At 37.5% G+C, this 17071-nt stretch overlaps 3 protein-coding genes across 4 annotated transcripts in view; all 3 read right to left on the bottom strand.

Annotated features, from left to right (window-relative positions):
* Positions 1-2933, bottom strand: part of daglb (diacylglycerol lipase, beta) — a 9565-nt gene extending 6632 nt beyond the window's left edge. The window contains exons 1-4 of the mRNA XM_016527874.1: positions 2611-2933; positions 2082-2233; positions 1825-1999; positions 510-777 (exon numbers count right to left, since the gene is read on the bottom strand). Coding sequence (XP_016383360.1) covers positions 510-777; positions 1825-1999; positions 2082-2233; positions 2611-2705 — 690 coding nt within the window. The 5' untranslated portion in view covers positions 2706-2933. The remainder of the gene's footprint in view (positions 1-509; positions 778-1824; positions 2000-2081; positions 2234-2610) is intronic.
* Positions 2934-3890: 957 nt separating this feature from the next.
* LOC107719832 (ER lumen protein-retaining receptor 2-like) lies at positions 3891-8545 on the bottom strand. The gene is made up of 3 exons (XM_016527371.1): positions 8373-8545; positions 5382-5634; positions 3891-4604 (listed from the first exon to the last, which is right to left on the bottom strand). The coding sequence occupies exons 1-3, from the start codon at positions 8535-8537 to the stop codon at positions 4570-4572; spliced, it is 453 nt and encodes a 150-aa protein (XP_016382857.1). The 5' UTR covers positions 8538-8545; the 3' UTR covers positions 3891-4569.
* A 2609-nt stretch (positions 8546-11154) lies between these two features.
* mettl9 (methyltransferase 9, His-X-His N1-histidine) lies at positions 11155-16998 on the bottom strand. 2 transcript variants are annotated; one of them, XM_016527361.1, is made up of 6 exons: positions 16897-16998; positions 16597-16767; positions 14621-14811; positions 14327-14536; positions 13264-13448; positions 11155-11561 (listed from the first exon to the last, which is right to left on the bottom strand). In XM_016527361.1, the coding sequence occupies exons 2-6, from the start codon at positions 16765-16767 to the stop codon at positions 11353-11355; spliced, it is 966 nt and encodes a 321-aa protein (XP_016382847.1). In that variant the 5' UTR covers positions 16897-16998; the 3' UTR covers positions 11155-11352. The 2 variants fall into 2 exon arrangements, with proteins under 2 accessions (XP_016382847.1, XP_016382842.1); XM_016527356.1 differs by lacking the exon at positions 16897-16998 and having other exon boundaries at positions 16597-16797.
* Between the last annotated feature and the right edge of the window lie 73 nt (positions 16999-17071).

Genomic DNA, 17071 nt, shown 5'->3' on the forward strand with positions numbered 1-17071 from the left:
TTTAAGCATAAAAACAATAAGTGTAATACTGCTTTAAATTGTTGTTGTTTTTCCCCAACAAATTTAAAAAGTTTTGTGTTTAATTTAATAGCAATTTTGTTTTTGTTTTTCCGAGCAAAAAATAAATATCATACATAATATGTACACGTCAGAATAAGCATGTTGTTTGAATTTTTACATAAATATTGTGTCACACTGAACGACAATGTAACATTATTTCAACATTTTATTCTCCAAAATCTTATTTGAAACCTTAAAAGTAGACACTTTACTTACATTTAATGTGCTTTCTATGGACATATAATCACTTTTGTACATTTCTTTCGATGCGCACATCTTAACGTCTTTGACCCATATATATATATATATATATATATAGTTAGAGCACTCTCACTAATTTAAGAAGCACCCTAAGTGATTTGATGCTGGAGCCGGGCCTAAGGAGATATTTATGTGAACTGTGTGACTTTTCAGTGTAATGCACTCGTTCTGCGGTAAAGACAACGGACCAGGAAGAAGCCGCTGACGAGCTGGGCGATGCTGGAGAAGGCGGCGCGGTGGTTGTCGTCCTGCGGCAGGCAGCAGCACAGCAGACGCAGACGGCTCTCCCACACCCGCGACGCCACCGTGTGCGCCGTGTAAAAGAGCTGAGACGACTCGCTGCTCTCCAGATCCCTCACGCCCAGCGGAGCGTCTGGCAGAACACCCGGCCTCTGACTGCCCAGAGGATCGAACACAACCAGCACACCCACCACCATAGACAGGAGGATGATCCAGCTGAGGACACACACACACACAGTGCTTTACAAGCTAAACACTTTACCCTGCAGAAAGACTGGCTTTGTATGATTATCTAAGCGTACAATCAATCTATGAGTCATTCCATGCCAGCTTCCAGTAAATACATTCAATCACACAAGTGTTCATTGTGTCATCTCAAGATAAGATGAATTCATTTGAATACATTTTGGGATATAATTTTGCATTCTGAAAGATTGGCAGTTTTATAGTATAATCTGACTTTATAAGATCGTGCTACAGGTCTAGAAACCACAAGGTGCCAATCAGAAAGAGCATGTAATGCTTTATTCAGTTTTCAGTTATCATTATCATAACTAAATCATCCATTCTAAAAATAACTTGAGAAATTAACATCCCTTATTTTGAAAGGACAATGATGCTACTATGACAAAGTTGTTTTGATTTAGGGAATAGATCAGTACTTTAAAAGTGGAAGGAAACACATGCAACAGGGTTGAGACACAAGCCTATTTAATAATAAACAATAAATGTATTATTATATAAAAACATAAAGAGAGAATACTAGCTTTTATGTGCCTGTATTTTGTTTTAATCACAATTTGCATGAGGACAGGACAAATCCACATGTTTAGAAAAATGTCTATGAAAACATGGTACAAGTAATTCAACTAATTTTGTAAACATGCACTACTGTTTGCAAGATTTTTTAATGTTTTTGAAGTTTCCTCTGCTCATCAAGGCTGCATTTATTTGATCAAAAATACATAAAAATGTGAAATATTATTACATTTTAAAATATCTGTTTTCTATGTGAATATAATATAAACTGTACATTTCTGATTATTATCAATGTTGAAAACAGTTGTGCTGCACAATATTTTTGTGGAAACTGTGATGCATTTTATTTTTCAGGATTCTTTGACGAATAGAAAGTTCAGCACAACAGCATTTTTTGAAATCTTTTGTAACATTATAAATGTCTACTGTCACTTTTGCTTAATTTGATGCATCCTTGCTGAATTAAAGTATTAATATCTCGCAAAAGGATTTTTTTTTCCTTACCTGGAAACCACAGCTCCAATCACAGCCCCGACCTCCGCCGGCTTACACCCTGTGCTGTTGTCAGACACCCAAACGGCCCCCAGACAGGCCCATATGAACTCAGGGAAGTACAGGAGGGCCCGCAGATACACCAGAGCTGGCATAGAGCGCCGAGGACCGGGATTCATGATTGTTCCTAAACCAAATCACAGCAGCGTTACACTGACAAACCCTCCAGATGTGAAGAAACCACAGCATGCGTTCGCTCGCTCACTTACCTTGAGCACTGATGTAAACGATTGCACAAAGTGTCAAAATAATGACAGCCAAAAGAACGAGAAGAACTACGAGGTAATTATGCAGATATGCGCCACCTTGACAGTCAAATCGTCCCTTATGGTTGGTGTACAGAACTAAAGTCACAATCCACCTAAGAGACAAGAGATGACAAGAGGTTTGAGTGTCATTCAAGCACCTACACTGAACAAAATTATAAACGCAACACTTTTGTTTTTGCCCCCATTTTTCATGAGCTGAACTCAAAGATCTAAGACTTTTTCTATGTACACAAAAGGCCTATTTCTCTTAACACACAAAAGTACTGCATAGTACAAATATTAGAACATTAGTATGGTATTGACATATATTTATGGGCATGTAGTTGTGAATATCTTATCACCCCCACAGTAAGAGAGCTATTTTTTGTATTGTGGTATTTCTGTTTAAGTACCGTGGTGTGTATACTATGGTATTAACACTTCCTACTCGTGTAGGAAGCTCAGAAGCTCGTTGTTTTGAGTGTCTTACCACGCCGCTCTGATAAATAACTCGAAGGCACCAGGAAACACAAGATCATCGCTGGCGATCCGCCATCGGCGTCCAAACACCACCATCCCGGGCATCCTGACCGCTCTCTGATGATGATCTTCTCAAATTCAACCCAGATTTCCTTTCGCGATCATCAATGTATGACAGCGAGCATTACAAAACCCCATTACTCTGCCAGCCTGTAACTGCTCTTCGGATCTTAATATTGCGACATGTGGGTAATTAACGCCTCTTTCACTGACGTCTGACATGAAGAAACATCTCAGCCCTGCTCGCTTTGTTTTTCTGTTCTGTGTAGTAACGAAATGTGTCCGACTCCGTCAGATGAAGTTCCGGGAGCTACATAGTTCTGTGTGGAATTCAAGTAATTTCAGTGAATCGGTTATTTCGAACAGTTTGTTTATTGCGTTACTATAAAGCAAAATGTAGTTTATTATGTAACGGTTTTAAACATCCATTCTAAATTTACTTATGTTTATTGAAAAGTAATTCAGAACATACATTCATCTTATTAATCCATATATATATATATATATATATATACACAAAGTAATCGGTTTAACGCGTTTACATGGCAGAATTTAAATTTTGTTCGGTTTATAGAAAGGTTTATCCTACACCTCTCAAACCGATTACAATTTTATTCGGTTTGGGCATTTTTATTCCGATTGAGGTGCTTATATGGAGCATTTTCATTCGGATTGGACTTTTAAACCGATTACAATGCTCCGTGTAAACGCACCTAATGTCACAGGACAAGATTCTTGCTTTGATATTTAAAAGCTTCTGTTTTTTATGTTAATGCTACGTGGCTTCTCGAGTCGTGTGGTGGTCAAAAATGATTTGTGCATTACATTTTCAAAACAAGCGACGTTTCCCATAAAATCTTTATTTTAGGTTGTGCCACCATGCAAAAGCTCGATTCAAAGCAAATCTAAAACCTGGCTGTGGTAATTATTGTGATTAAAAAAGGTTTATATTAAAAGTCTGATCATATTGGCCAGAAATAAAATGAACAATACAGGTGTTGATATTAATATAGTATGGGCAATAAAGACTTTCTGCTGAAAAAGTGATTTAGGAACAATTCAAAATCAATATCTGTCCATGAGTTCACATTCCAGCATACTGCACCATATTTTACATCAATCCAAAAAAAAAAAATGTAAAAAAATTTTTGTTTAAAGCAATCAAACTGCAGGTGAATTTTCTGAAAAATAATTGTAAAAAAAAAAAAAAAAAAAAACTGCATTAAAATCTGTGAGAGCATTTGTACAATTTATTTTTGGTTCTTTATGAAGCCATTTACAGTGATAAAGGCAGTGTCAATACTGTACGCTGACAGACAATGGCACGGTTCCCAACAGTTCAGCTTTAAGTACAAATTTGAAATTTCCATCTTGCAAACATTGAGATTGCATCATTTGAACCTAATTAAACAAGAGGTTTGGGGAACCACTATATTATGACCGACCTTTTTTAACAAAGGATTATTGCAATAAGAATCTGAGCAAAAACTTTTTTTTTTTTATTATTCAATTTTACCCCATGGAGCTACAAATACTCCCATAATCTTTTTGAAAACGTACATTTAATCAGATTGAAAATACTCTTACAAACAAAATCAATACTCATCATAAGAATCAGTCCCTGCCTGTTAGCACCGAGGCAACGTTCAGCTCGTTTATGATGCCGTCGGTCAAATCATAGCACACGTTTCATGTAGAAAACTTTTTCTTTGATACAGAATAATAAAAAAGGGTAAGACAAGATGCATAAAACAGGAATCCGAAGACTTGGTTGAAGCTGTGGTTCTGAATCTTGAATCCAGAGCTGTTCCGGAGCACCTGATGTGAACAGGACTGGATCTCTTCTTTCGTACTCCGTCTCAGGCATCTTACTCGTCCTCTGCGTCCCGTGCGCCGCGCTCTTTCAGACTTAAGCTGGCAGACTCAGCTTCTTTCCTTTCAACACTGAAATAATGAAAAGAAACACTTGAGTAGCTTCCAACGATCAGATCAGAACACCATTTATTAAGACAGCCACAAAGCATTTGTTTAGATCCTGATAAGCATGTCGTTAAGAGCCCACTGGAATCAATACAGCCAAACAGTTAAACCCTAAACTACAATGATGATATACTGTTGCAAGTAGGCAGGATGAGAGTTTGCGATGATGCACTTACGGGCCGAATGTGCTGTGCATGGTCCACACCACTGTATTAAAACAATCAAGCCTGAGATGGGTGTTTCCTTACTGATTACAGTGATGTTTGATCATTGCTAAACTAGTAGTAGTCACATTGATTTCACAATCAATAGCAGTTTAAAACACTGAAACCCATTTTATTTTTCCTGATTAAAAAGCAATAAGTCATACATATATGCAAAATCTAAGACACTAGTTCTCAGTCCTTTTTACTCTAAAGCAATACTTAAAGACAATATTGGCTACGATTTCCTCTAGTGTTTTAGCTACTACTACTACTACTACTAATTCAATTAAATGATTGAATAATTCCTGATGGATGTTTGCTGAGAACCACTGAACTAAAAGATGCATTTTCAAAACAAGGATGGGCATTTCGGTCATTTTGTTAACTTAAGTACCTGACAGATTAATCGAGTGCCTTGAGTTATTATTATGTTTTCAGGATTGATCACTGCTGTACCTGTATTTCAAAACCATTTACACTAGCAGGTGCATTCTGAGCCTACACACCTGAGGGTTTTTAAACCCAAAACACTCACCTTTTGTTACGTAGAGATAAAAGAAATCGCAGTACAGGATTGTCTGAACGATGCCTGCCACGATGGCGATCATGTCGAAGAAGCCTTCGAAGTAGAAGCGCCAGATCCAGTTGATGAGATACAGGGCGCGATAGAGGCCGAGGAAGAACAGGTAGTGAGTGGTGATGGTCTCGGCTTCTCCGGTCTTGCTGATCATGAACAGTTGTGGGAGGATGGACACGGACTCCAGGTAGATGGAGAACGTCCACATGATCTACAATGAGGAGATGATGAGAATATAAATGGATAAACTTGAGACAAACTTGTAGGGCTGCCCTCGACTAAGGATTTTTCTGGTCGACTAGCAGTCGTTCATTTTAAGCATTAGTCGACTAATCGCACGTTTGCTAATAAACCATTAAACGAGGCCTAGTGCTCGAGTTCACATCACAAACGAGTGGATCAGCTGCCACATAAACAAATCACACAAACAGACTTTGACCAAATGTGAAGTTCGCACACTCAAAAAAATAGCCCTACAAAGTGTACAGTACGCGTTTTCTGCTAAACTCGCTGCGTTGCTCACCTGCACACGACCTGCTTTTCCATATCTTCAGCAGGAGGATGATGATGGCTGCTAAATGGGAGAGGTCCCCCGTCAGTCTGAATACGTTCATGTTTCTTTGGATGTGATGAAGGGTTTGTTGAGATGAATGCGGGTGCGGATCTTCCCCCTGCAGCGCGCTATAAACACGGCTTTCCCGACTGAAAGATGGCGAGAGCAGCGCGACGTGGCGTCTGACAGCGGGTTGGCTGAGCCTCAGGATGATGTTTGGAGTTCGTCATTGGGAGGAGAATATCGCTGGATAATTAATATATCGATTACACACACGGTTGTTTTCCTCTAGGGGCGCACGGAGGCTCCGAGAACCGGTTAAGGCTAGAAGGGATACTGGGCGTGAGTAGAGCATATAGCACAAAAGTCTTAAAGTCCCCCTGTAGTGAAAATCAAGTTTTTTATGTTGTTTATTTGTCTATGTGGTGTTTTTAATATGCTTTTAGACAACCATGTGCCAATCCATTAATCAACACCATTGCTGAGAATTTTCTCCTTAAAAGTGTAGTTTCCCAATGGCAGTCCCAGAAATGCCGTTTGAAACAGCCCTAGGTCGTTCATTTTAAGCATTAGTCGACTAATCGCACGTTTGCTAATAAACCATTTAAATCATAATAATGAGCTTTTGTTTGCCTAGTATGCCTATACAGCCTGATAAGCGCTCAAGCGCACGCATAAAGCTTGCCACAGCAAGTAATGATGATGATAAAACAGTAAGGAGGATGCATTAACATTTTAATAATTTATTGATAAACGTTGTTTTCGGCTTTAGAGATTAAATCAGCGACACGGACTCGACATCTCCGCAGTAGCGGATGCACCCTGTATGCATTACATAATCTGAGAATATTTGTTTTCCATTTGACTTGGTTCAATTGAAAAGTAGACATTTCACCGTTTATAGATATATTTTTCATGTCTGTAAAGCACGTATACAAAGAGTTTCGAAGTGACGTGCTCAGGTTCACAGAGACCGAGACGGCAGAAAGCGCATCCTGTTTGCGTTCATTATTTTACAAGTGGTGTTTTTAATATGCTTTTAGACAACCATGTGCCAATCCATTAATCAACACCATTGCTGAGAATTTTCTCCTTAAAAGTGTAGTTTCCCAATGGCAGTCCCAGAAATGCCGTTTGAAACAGCCCTAGGTTTGCTACGTCACAAACCAATAACCAATCACGTCAAGGGATCGAGTCCTATCACAAGCATGCAAAATAGACCAATACCAGCACAAAACCAAAAATAAATTAAACCCAAAAACCCATGAGGCCGTGGTTTATTGTGAATTTAGAACCGCTAACTTGCATTATAGCCCGCGGCAACCGACAGATAAACGTAGGGTCTTTACAGATTACTCTTATCTGTATGAGCAAAAATGACAGAGTATTTTAAGAGCAAGTGACCGCCTCCATCTGTCATGCAGCGAGCGTGCTATTTTTCAGCTTCCACAGCTTCAATAGCACACATTTCTCTAGGTTAACATTAGATTGAGCGGCCTGTAAAAGTAGCCCCAGACCCACCTCTCCCGCATCGGCGTCTGCACTTCACACGCGTATGCTCGCGGGCGCGAATTAACAATCACAAACGGCTGTATTCGAGTCTTCAAGGCATTTTGAGGACACAACATCGTCAAGTAAGTAACGTTAACGAATATTACAGTATTCACTGTAGTTGTCCGCTAGTAAAAACATAGTTTTATCAGTCATTATCCGTGTATGCCATTGTTTTGCGTTTACTACATTTCAGTGAATCAGGAGGCGCTGGCTGGTGTGAGTGAGTGGAGGCGGGGCTAATTTGCATATTCAGTTTATCAATGTTTTAGGAGATCATTACTATATGTGACCCTGGAGCACAAAGTCATAAGTCGCTGGGGTATATTTGTAGCAATAGCCAACAATACATTGTGTGGGTCAAAATGATCGATTTTTCTTTTATGCCAAAAATCATTGGGATAATAAGGAAAGATCATGTTCCATGAAAATATTTTGTCGATTTCCTAGCATAAATATATCAAATTTAAGGGCATTTTAAAGGCAGTTTTCTCAATATTTTGATTTTTTTTGCACCCTCAGATTTTCAAATAGTTGTATCTCAGCCATGAGCGGCCATGTAAAGTTGCAGCTACTAACACATTTCAGATGATAAGTCATATTTGAGGTCAATGAATGATAGGCGAGCGTTTGGATGTTCTGCCCGAGTAGTTTTACCACACAGACCATCCGTTAACGATCTGTCCGTCACGGAAAGCGTGACTTCACCACTTCCTGTGGATTTTTGCGACTAATACAATTTTGGTCGACCAAGACTCTTCTGGTTGACTAACCGTTAGTCGACTATTAGGGGGCAGCCCTACAAACTTGAGAGTGAATGAATGCAGGAATGGATTTGCTCTCACCTCCAAAGGAGAGAAGTCATGGTTGACGAGGAAGGCCAGGCCGCCGACTGGAACAACCAGGAACTCTGCTCTGAACGTGTCGTGGTTGCCATCATACGTGGCCTTGAACTTCACGTATATCAGGTAAACCGTGGCATAAGCACATGCGATATAGATGACCTGCATGGGAACATGCAACAAAACAGTGTTACAAAAAAAAGTCCCAAAATTTAAAAGTACACTTTTAAACTTTGCAGTCAAGAATGACCACCATGGAGGGATAATAAGGAAAGATCATGTTCCATGAAAATATTTTGTCGATTTCCTAGCATAAATATATCAAATTTAAGGGCATTTTAAAGGCAGTTTTCTCAATATTTTGATTTTTTTTGCACCCTCAGATTTTCAAATCACATGCGATATAGATGACCTGCATGGGAACATGCAACAAAACAGTGTTACAAAAAAAAGTCCCAAAATTTAAAAGTACACTTTTAAACTTTGCAGTCAAGAATGACCACCATGGAAATTAAAAATATAAAGCATATTTTTTTTGTGGTACAATCTACAACTCAGTCATGATATCTAAAAATGATGTCTAAAATATATATATATATATAAAAAATTATAAATTAAATGATATACAGTATATTATATATACATATATACACACACACACCATGCATTGGATTTTTTTTAAAGTGTTGCTCTATTTTTAACATAAACACTGTGTTAATAGAATATAATGATATTTTTTTAAATAATATTTGCACTGTTATATAAAAATAATTGATGCATAATTTAGAGATCAAAATGGTCTGACACCATGAAAAGCCCTCTAATAACACGAAATATTAAAGAATAAATATTACAGAAACAAAATATAGTACCTTCTTTTAATTAAAAACAAATTACACTCGCTGTTTCTGTTCTGACCACTGAAAATAATTTCAGCGCAAATCACATTTAGATGTATAAAACTCAATTTCAATGACTGGTTTTGTGGTCCAGGGTCAAATATGTTTTTCCATTGTGAATTTGTACAGAATTTATGGCTTGAATTTCAAAACTGTCTTCATTCCAAACATCAATACACCCTTTGACTCAATTAAAGTATTGTTGAAGGATAAGAACCTATAACTTATTTTGTGCAAACACTTTATTCATAGATGTACGTTTTTAAAGGTTAAACCCCACTTCAGCGGATGGAAAAATGAACTGAAGATATTTGTTAAGTCTCTTCATTACATAATGGACAGAAACGTCCAGAAACTCTTATATGCTTTGAACTTGTTTTTGTTGTTAGAATAAGACCTTCGCACATCTTTTTTATTATTATTATTATGCTTTATCTTTACATTGCTGTTGTTTTTTCTTTTGTTTCTTTCTATTTGCTGTATCAATGCTAATAATATGTGTTCAGTTGTTGAAATGTGCCGTTATAGTTTGTATTTCAACTTTATGTCTTATTTAAAAAAAAAAAACTACTGGGCATGTGCTCATCAATGTAGCGTAATTTTTTGTCACACTGCTGTACACCAATAATGACTGTTTTTGCATTATTTTAAGAGGTAGGTTTAGGGTTGGAGTAGGTGTAGACATTAATAAAGCAAAATCTAATAGGTAGAAAATGTAATTTATTGCTAGCTTAAATTACTTAAATTGCTTAGAAGGCCACAACCCCGAAAACCGAGGCGCGTTAAATCTCACGATGGTTTTTGTATTAGTGGACTAATACAAAAAAAAACATTAGATGATTTCTAGCATTTGAATGGTAACTGCGAATCAGCGTAATACATTAATATAAAATACAATTATTAGGCAGTAATCGCAGTCGACTGTGATTGGTCCGCTCTGATCCACGCGGAGAAAAGTAACAAATGGCACGTGACAACAGGAGTATTTTTACTGAGACGGCGCCGCTAAGCCCCGCCTGTTTGGACTTCCCTGTCGTGTCGATTTCTTTTCCTCTCGTTTTTTTTTTTTTTGGCCTGGGAAGGGTGTGTGGGAAGTTTGCTGGATCCTGCTCTAAATCTATTCAAACACACCTAAACCAAACGAAAAATATATTACATCCGCGCGCGCATACACTCCATTGCTTTGCCAGAAATGTGTTTCTCTGTCACTTCTCATTTCCATCATAATGCAGTTTATTTTATTTTTTAACCCCATTCTTTTTATGAATGTATACTAGAGGGAAAGTTTATCATTTGAGTCCAGGATCAATCCAGAAGCATATGAAATACTGGCTTGTTTAGCATTCAAAAAATATATATAAAAATCCATTTAAAAAGTTTTTATAATAAATTTTTGAAAGCGGAATAATCTCTCTCGCTATAAATAGCTTTTTTTAAATTAGCTTTTCTCTTGCATTTTAATAAATTAATTTGTCTTATTAACATATAGAAGATAAACTAAAAGATATGCTTATCTCATCATCATGTATACGGTCAATATTAACGAAAGCTGAAACCAAATACTGAGAACAAACGTTGATTTATTGCACAGTAAACATATTCAATACAGGACAATACTTGATTTACAACATAAAAAATATGTCTACAAACAGAACATCACATCCCGTAATTAACGATTATCTACATACATGTATGTTGAGATGTTTTGTGTTGTGCACAATATCATTTTACTTGTTCATTAAGAAAAAAATGCTCTTACATTGGTCCTAAGATGTTTCTGACAACTCGTACATCACGTGAGAAATTCACTACAAATGCAGAAAACATAAGGGGAGGCACAGAAGGAGATTTCGAGTTTAATAGCTACCTCTCTCTATTAGATATGATCTTTTTTTGTTTAAATTTCCCCCCACAGGGAACACCTCACACCAGCTGTACTACACTTGTAGTACAATCACTGTACTGTTCATTAGTTGCAATAAGATATAATCATTTGTTTCTCAAAGATTTCATTTTCCTGAGACGTAACACAGACAAGAAACATCATTCATCTTAAACGAAGCCCTTTCATTTCCGCCGAAAGTTCATTCCTGGGGTTTCAGCACGAAGACGGCGTCATCCAGCATGTAGTAGTCCTTGTACATGTCTCCTTCACACAGATACGGCAGGCGAGTGACGGCCTCCACCTCGAACCCCACCTTCAGGAACACGTCTGTGCTCAGGTGAGTCACCTGCTCCTCCCACGTCTTGCCCTGCACCTTGATGTGTTCCTTGGGTCGCACCCAGGTCCCACCTTAAAACACAACAGAATAAGTGGAAAAAGTACAGTCACAAATTAAACAAGAAATACGAATGCATAGCAAAAAAAAAGAAAATCTTTTAAAATCATGTTGAAAACACATAGTTTGAAAAATGGTTTAATAAGTTACAACTGAATACATATTTTTCTTACACCCTGCATACACGTAAATGTGCACATATTTTTTAATTTTTTTTGCAATATTATTTTTATTACATTTTCTTGAAACACAAGACTGACACATGTACATACCGTGTCTGTAACAATACTTACTATGTACAGAAAAGAAAAGAAAACAAACACTAGGGGCTCATATTACATAAAAAGTGTAAAGCACAAAACCAACAAAGGGTTAATACAGTCTGTACTTTGGAAGTTAGATTTAATAATCCATTGCAAACAATAACAACCGCAGTTGTAAGGGGTTAATATAATGCACATTAAAATATATTTAAATACCCAATCAAGAATTTTGATCCTCTATTATATTGTTAATATCCCTACATTCAATAAATAATAAAAATGGACTCCAGATTTTCTTAAATTTAGCTTGTTTACCCTTAAGCATATAGGTTATCGTTTCCATTGCAATGCATTAATATATTTCTCTTAACCAATGAGTTATGGTAGGCCTTTCTGTCTTTTTCCAATAAATGGCAATGAGCCTTTTGCCATGTAAAATGCACATATCTATCAATACTTGATTATCCTTTTTAATATTCCAATTTTCTGGATGAATGCCAAGAATGAAACCCCTGGATCTAATGGTAACCTTATTGAAACCATATGCTCTATCATATTTATAATTTCTTTCCAAAACTCTTTTATTTTGTCACATTCCCACATACAGTGAATTAAGGTACAAATGTGCACATATTAATCAATATAAAAAAGGTAAGCAAATTTAAGCAAAAACATATATATATATACATATACATGTAATTACATAATATATTTTTTCTCAATATAATGTAGTAATATAATTATTACATTTATTAATTATTCATTTTTTTCCTTATTCATGCAATTATTCATAATTATGAATTAAATAAGTACTTACTCTTTTTAGAATAATTAATCATTCTTAATCAAATAAAGGGTTCTCTATCAGATAATTTCCCATTTTATAGTGTTATTCTGCATGTTGGTTGACTTCAATCATCACATGACTTAAATCTGCTGCACAAAGGTTTTTCCAACATTAATAATATTTTAACAAAAGTTAACCATTTTGTTTTATAAGAAATAATAATAAAAGATCGTACCAAAATACTTCAAGAATCGTATTCTTTCTGTGAAAAAAATCTAAATCGATTTCTTTAAAAAAAATCCAAATTTAAATTATTTCTGAATTAAAATGGTGAGTTTTATTGTATGTGTAATGCATTTTAAAAACGGAATTCATTTTTGAATAAACACATTCAATTTTAATAAATTACAATAGACAAAATATGGTGTGTTAAGCTGGCAACACGATAAATAAATAAATAAATTAATTAATATTTAATAATAAAAATTTAATGTAAACAAAGAAAACATGAAAAGTAAAAATAAATAATAACGTGAAATACTGATTTCACTGACAAATCATCTCTTACAAGATGTTAGCTCTGCAAGTGTGCTAATCTATAATAAAGCAGCTAGCAGCAGCCACTCATGAATTGCTCAGTAGTTGTGGTTGCAGCGATCGTCTTACCCGTCTCTATATACGGCTGAAAGGGCAGCACAGCCGCTAAGACGAGGCGTCCCGTGTGCGGCACCAGCGATCTCCTGATGTCCTGCAGCAGCTGCAGCGGCTCGTCGCAGCGGTCCAGCAGGTTCAGACAGCTGATCAGATCATACTGGAAGCCCGTTCGGTTCCACTCATCGATTCCCAGCAAGCTGGAGTTTCAAAGTCAAGCACAGGCTCACGATCACCTCACTTCATTAGCATTTCTACTAGGGATGCACCCAAATGAAAATTCTTGGCTGAAGCTGAAACCGAACAAAACGAAACACTGGGCCGAAGACTGTTTTTCAAGTTTCCCCCCCCATGTATTTTTCAAATGTTTACGCCATTACATAAATTAAATAGCCAAAATGTGCTTTGTACGGTTTTGTCTTACTTTTCAAAGAAAAAAAAAACAATTACAAAAGAACCATTTAAAAATACTGAACATTTTTCTAACATTCTAGCAGATATGATCCATAACAAAGCATAATTTAACTTAAAATTAAGTTAGTAAAAGAATATTTTTGGCCATTTTTTGAGACCCCATTCTTGAATCAGGCTTTACTGTACAAATAAATGCAGCCTAGAAAATATTACAGATCCCAATTTGAACACTATGTGTGAATGTTATAATACATGTATAAATAGAGCTGTTGTAATTATTATTATTGTCTTACTTTTTTAGTTTATTTTACAGAACAACAGTAAAATTACAATACTAACATTTATGAATATTGTTGGAGCTTTTATTTTGGTGGAAACCCGCAGGAAGACTTCTTTTTGTTGACAACAGCAGATTTATGAATGATTCTCATTACGATTTTCGGAAGATGTTTGTCGCACATATCGCATTGTCACACGTCTTGTAAAAATAGTTTCAGAGTAGATTTTCCTCGCGTCCCGTCATTGTTCGGTACAATTTATTCAATCTTTTCAATTATTCGGTCAAACCGAAAGTTTTTTTTTTTTTGCCATTTTCGGCCGAATAATTTCAGTTGTGAACATTCGGTGCATCCCTGATTTCTACTAATGCAGGAGGTGTGAGTACCTGTAATTCTTTCTCTGGAGATGCCACTTCATCGGCGTGGAGACTTCGGTGGCAAACACCTCATGAAAGTGACGGCCCATCACTTCTGTCACGCCTCCGTCACCGGCTCCCAGATCCAGCATCCTCTGCCCTTTCCATTCCGGCTCGATCCGGAGAAGACGCTGAAACTGGTCCTTCGAGAACACAAACATGGAGCCGCGGCCCAGAAAGCTGCGGACCGACAGGACAGGAGGCCATGAGGAGCCGCTCATCAGAAGCAGCGCTGAAGCCTGCGAGAGAGTCAGGGCTGCTTACCCGTTGATGGAGGTTCGAGACATGACCGGGCTGAAGATGGAGGAGAAGAGCGAGTGGTAGAGCTGCGTGAAGAGCCAGCCGGACTTCTCCACGCTTCGGCGGAGGAAAGCCTGCGTGTCCTCATCCAGATGACTCTGAACGAACTGAGAGCAAACCTGTTCTCCGAGCATGTCCGGACAGCAGTGGTACCACTGCAAACACATCCACAGCATACAACAACAGCAAGAAGAAGTTAAAGGTGCTGTATGTAAGTTTTTGACTCTACTAAAGCATAAAAATATCATAATATGTTTGCAGATGTTTAAGAAACATGCTAACTTAACATACTTGTTTATCTGAAAAACAATGCTACAGTCAGTTATTCTCCTTTGAAAATGTCAATAATAAGAAAAAAACTCTATTATGATGGTCTGTATTCTTGATCTATAACATTTACATGGTTTCAATCATTATCATTTCAAACATGTCATGGTAAATGTAAATGCGGATCGTTTTGAATGGTATTACCATGGTATTTTGATGAATGCTATGGTAATGAATGGTTACCACAGTTGCCATATGTTATTACATGGTTACATTTTTAGTAATGTAAAAGCTACCACAACAGAAATGCTTTCTTATGGCAATACCGTGGTATTTTAATAAACACTATGGTAATTATAATTACCATGTGTCATTATATATGCATGGAATTCCAATGGATTTAAAGGGGTCATCGGATGCCCATTTTCCACAAGTTGATATGATTCTTTAGGGTCTTAACGAAAAGTCTGTAACATAGTTTGGTTAAAATTTCTCAATGGTAGTGTAAAAACACCTTTTTTACCCTGTCAAAAACAGCTCTTTTCAGATCAAGCCATTTTTGTAGCATTTCCCTTTAAATGTTAATGAGCTCTGCTGACCCCGCCCCTCTCTTCCGAGCTGCTCTCAGAGGGACTGTTTACTTTAGCCGCATTCATCGTGAAACTTGCTAATTAGCACATTATTAGGAAAGGCGATTTGCAAAGATTCATTAAAAAAAACGTATACTGACTTCTTCTGGAGGTGAAGCTGGATCACCAATGATTTCGCGTGAACATAGACGCATTTAGGTAGATCAGGGCGCATTCCCTTCAGAAACAATGTAATCCACTGCGAGTTCAGCAGCTCAGATGTCGGGAGTAAATGACGACTGCTATGTTCATTATTACATCCAACAACAGAACACCTCAATCGCTTAGGAGTCATTCTTGTCTACATCTGCTCCGGCGGTGAAACAATGGTGGACTGATGACAGCTCACTCAGGGCGGAGCTAAGGTAAGACACCAGTCCAGTCTGTGCTGAAACGCTACTGTCAATCAAACTATCGTGGGAGGGGCCTGTCTGTGTGACGTCACACAGACAGGCATCTGAGATCGGCTCGATTTGAGAAAGGGGAAAACATTTAACCAGATTAAAAAAAAAACACTGGGAGGATTTTTATCATTATAGGGTGGTTGTGTACACACACTGCCAACACACATTTCAGTTCAAACAACTTGTAAAAGTGCATGTAGCATCCGATGACCCCTTTAAAGCAACGCTAATGGTAAATGTACAAAATCATGATCTCACGTCCAAAAACATGGTAATATCATGGTACTTTTTCTTCGTGTAAATGCAACCACAACAGTGATGTTTTCAAACGCCAATACCACTGTACCAAAAACTAGCATGGTCCTTTGAATAAACGCAATAACATCAGTGATGGTTCCAATATCGTGGTACCTTCACATACACTATAGTACTAAAAAATATACATATTCACATCATAGTGTTTACATGGTGCTACCATGGTGAATGTTTGAACATATTGCATTACCAAGTTAGAAAAAAACAGTTTAACCACAAGTTCGAAAGCATTGTAAAAGATGGCACTTTGTGCTAGCTAGTGTAAAACTCTACAACAGTTACTAATAACCAGCTAAACGTCGGGAAGCGTCACTCACTCACTCACCTGCTGGGCTTCATATCCAGGTGAGTCAGGTGAGTCAGTCTCGGTCCCCATGTTCATGATCAGAGCTCGAGCCAGCGGACTGCGAACATACTTTCCAGTCCACATCCTTTTCATTCCCAGTAAAAAAGACACGTAAAACAGCAGCCAAGCGACGAAGATCAGCGTCCTCATCTGCGGAAGACACATAGCGACAGACAGTGTAACTGCAACGAGCGATACCAGGCGGGTTGATAACTTACTAGTCAAGAAATATGATCCCCGGACCCCAATTACAACACGCTAACAAACTAACTAACTAACCTGAAGGCGTGGTGCTGTTTACACGCACACATCTTTGTTATGCATAATCTGAACGGCAAACAGATTTGGCACAAATCAGCTGAGTCCCTTCCAAAAAAGTTCACTTCCTGACTGTGTTACATTTAAAAGAGGCCGACAAAACACGTGACCGCTCATATCCGATGTTACCGCCAGG

This window comes from Sinocyclocheilus rhinocerous, unplaced genomic scaffold (assembly GCF_001515625.1).
Source record: "Sinocyclocheilus rhinocerous isolate Xijiao unplaced genomic scaffold, SAMN03320098_v1.1 scaffold792, whole genome shotgun sequence".
Taxonomy (NCBI): domain Eukaryota; kingdom Metazoa; phylum Chordata; class Actinopteri; order Cypriniformes; family Cyprinidae; genus Sinocyclocheilus; species Sinocyclocheilus rhinocerous.

Coding starts and splice junctions, on each gene's coding strand:
- LOC107719832 (XM_016527371.1), bottom strand. CDS start 8,537: ATGCAGGTCATCTATATCGCATGTGCTTATGCCACGGTTTACCTGATA. Junction 5,635..8,372: donor ATGACTTCTCTCCTTTGGAG/GTGAGAGCAAAT, acceptor TCCTCATTGTAG/ATCATGTGGACGTTCTCCAT. Junction 4,605..5,381: donor TTATCTCTACGTAACAAAAG/GTGAGTGTTTTG, acceptor TCATTATTTCAG/TGTTGAAAGGAAAGAAGCTG.
- mettl9 (XM_016527356.1), bottom strand. CDS start 16,782: ATGTGTCTTCCGCAGATGAGGACGCTGATCTTCGTCGCTTGGCTGCTG. Junction 13,449..14,326: donor CTCCAGAGAAAGAATTACAG/GTACTCACACCT, acceptor TTGAAACTCCAG/CTTGCTGGGAATCGATGAGT. Junction 11,562..13,263: donor TCAGCCGTATATAGAGACGG/GTAAGACGATCG, acceptor TTGTGTTTTAAG/GTGGGACCTGGGTGCGACCC.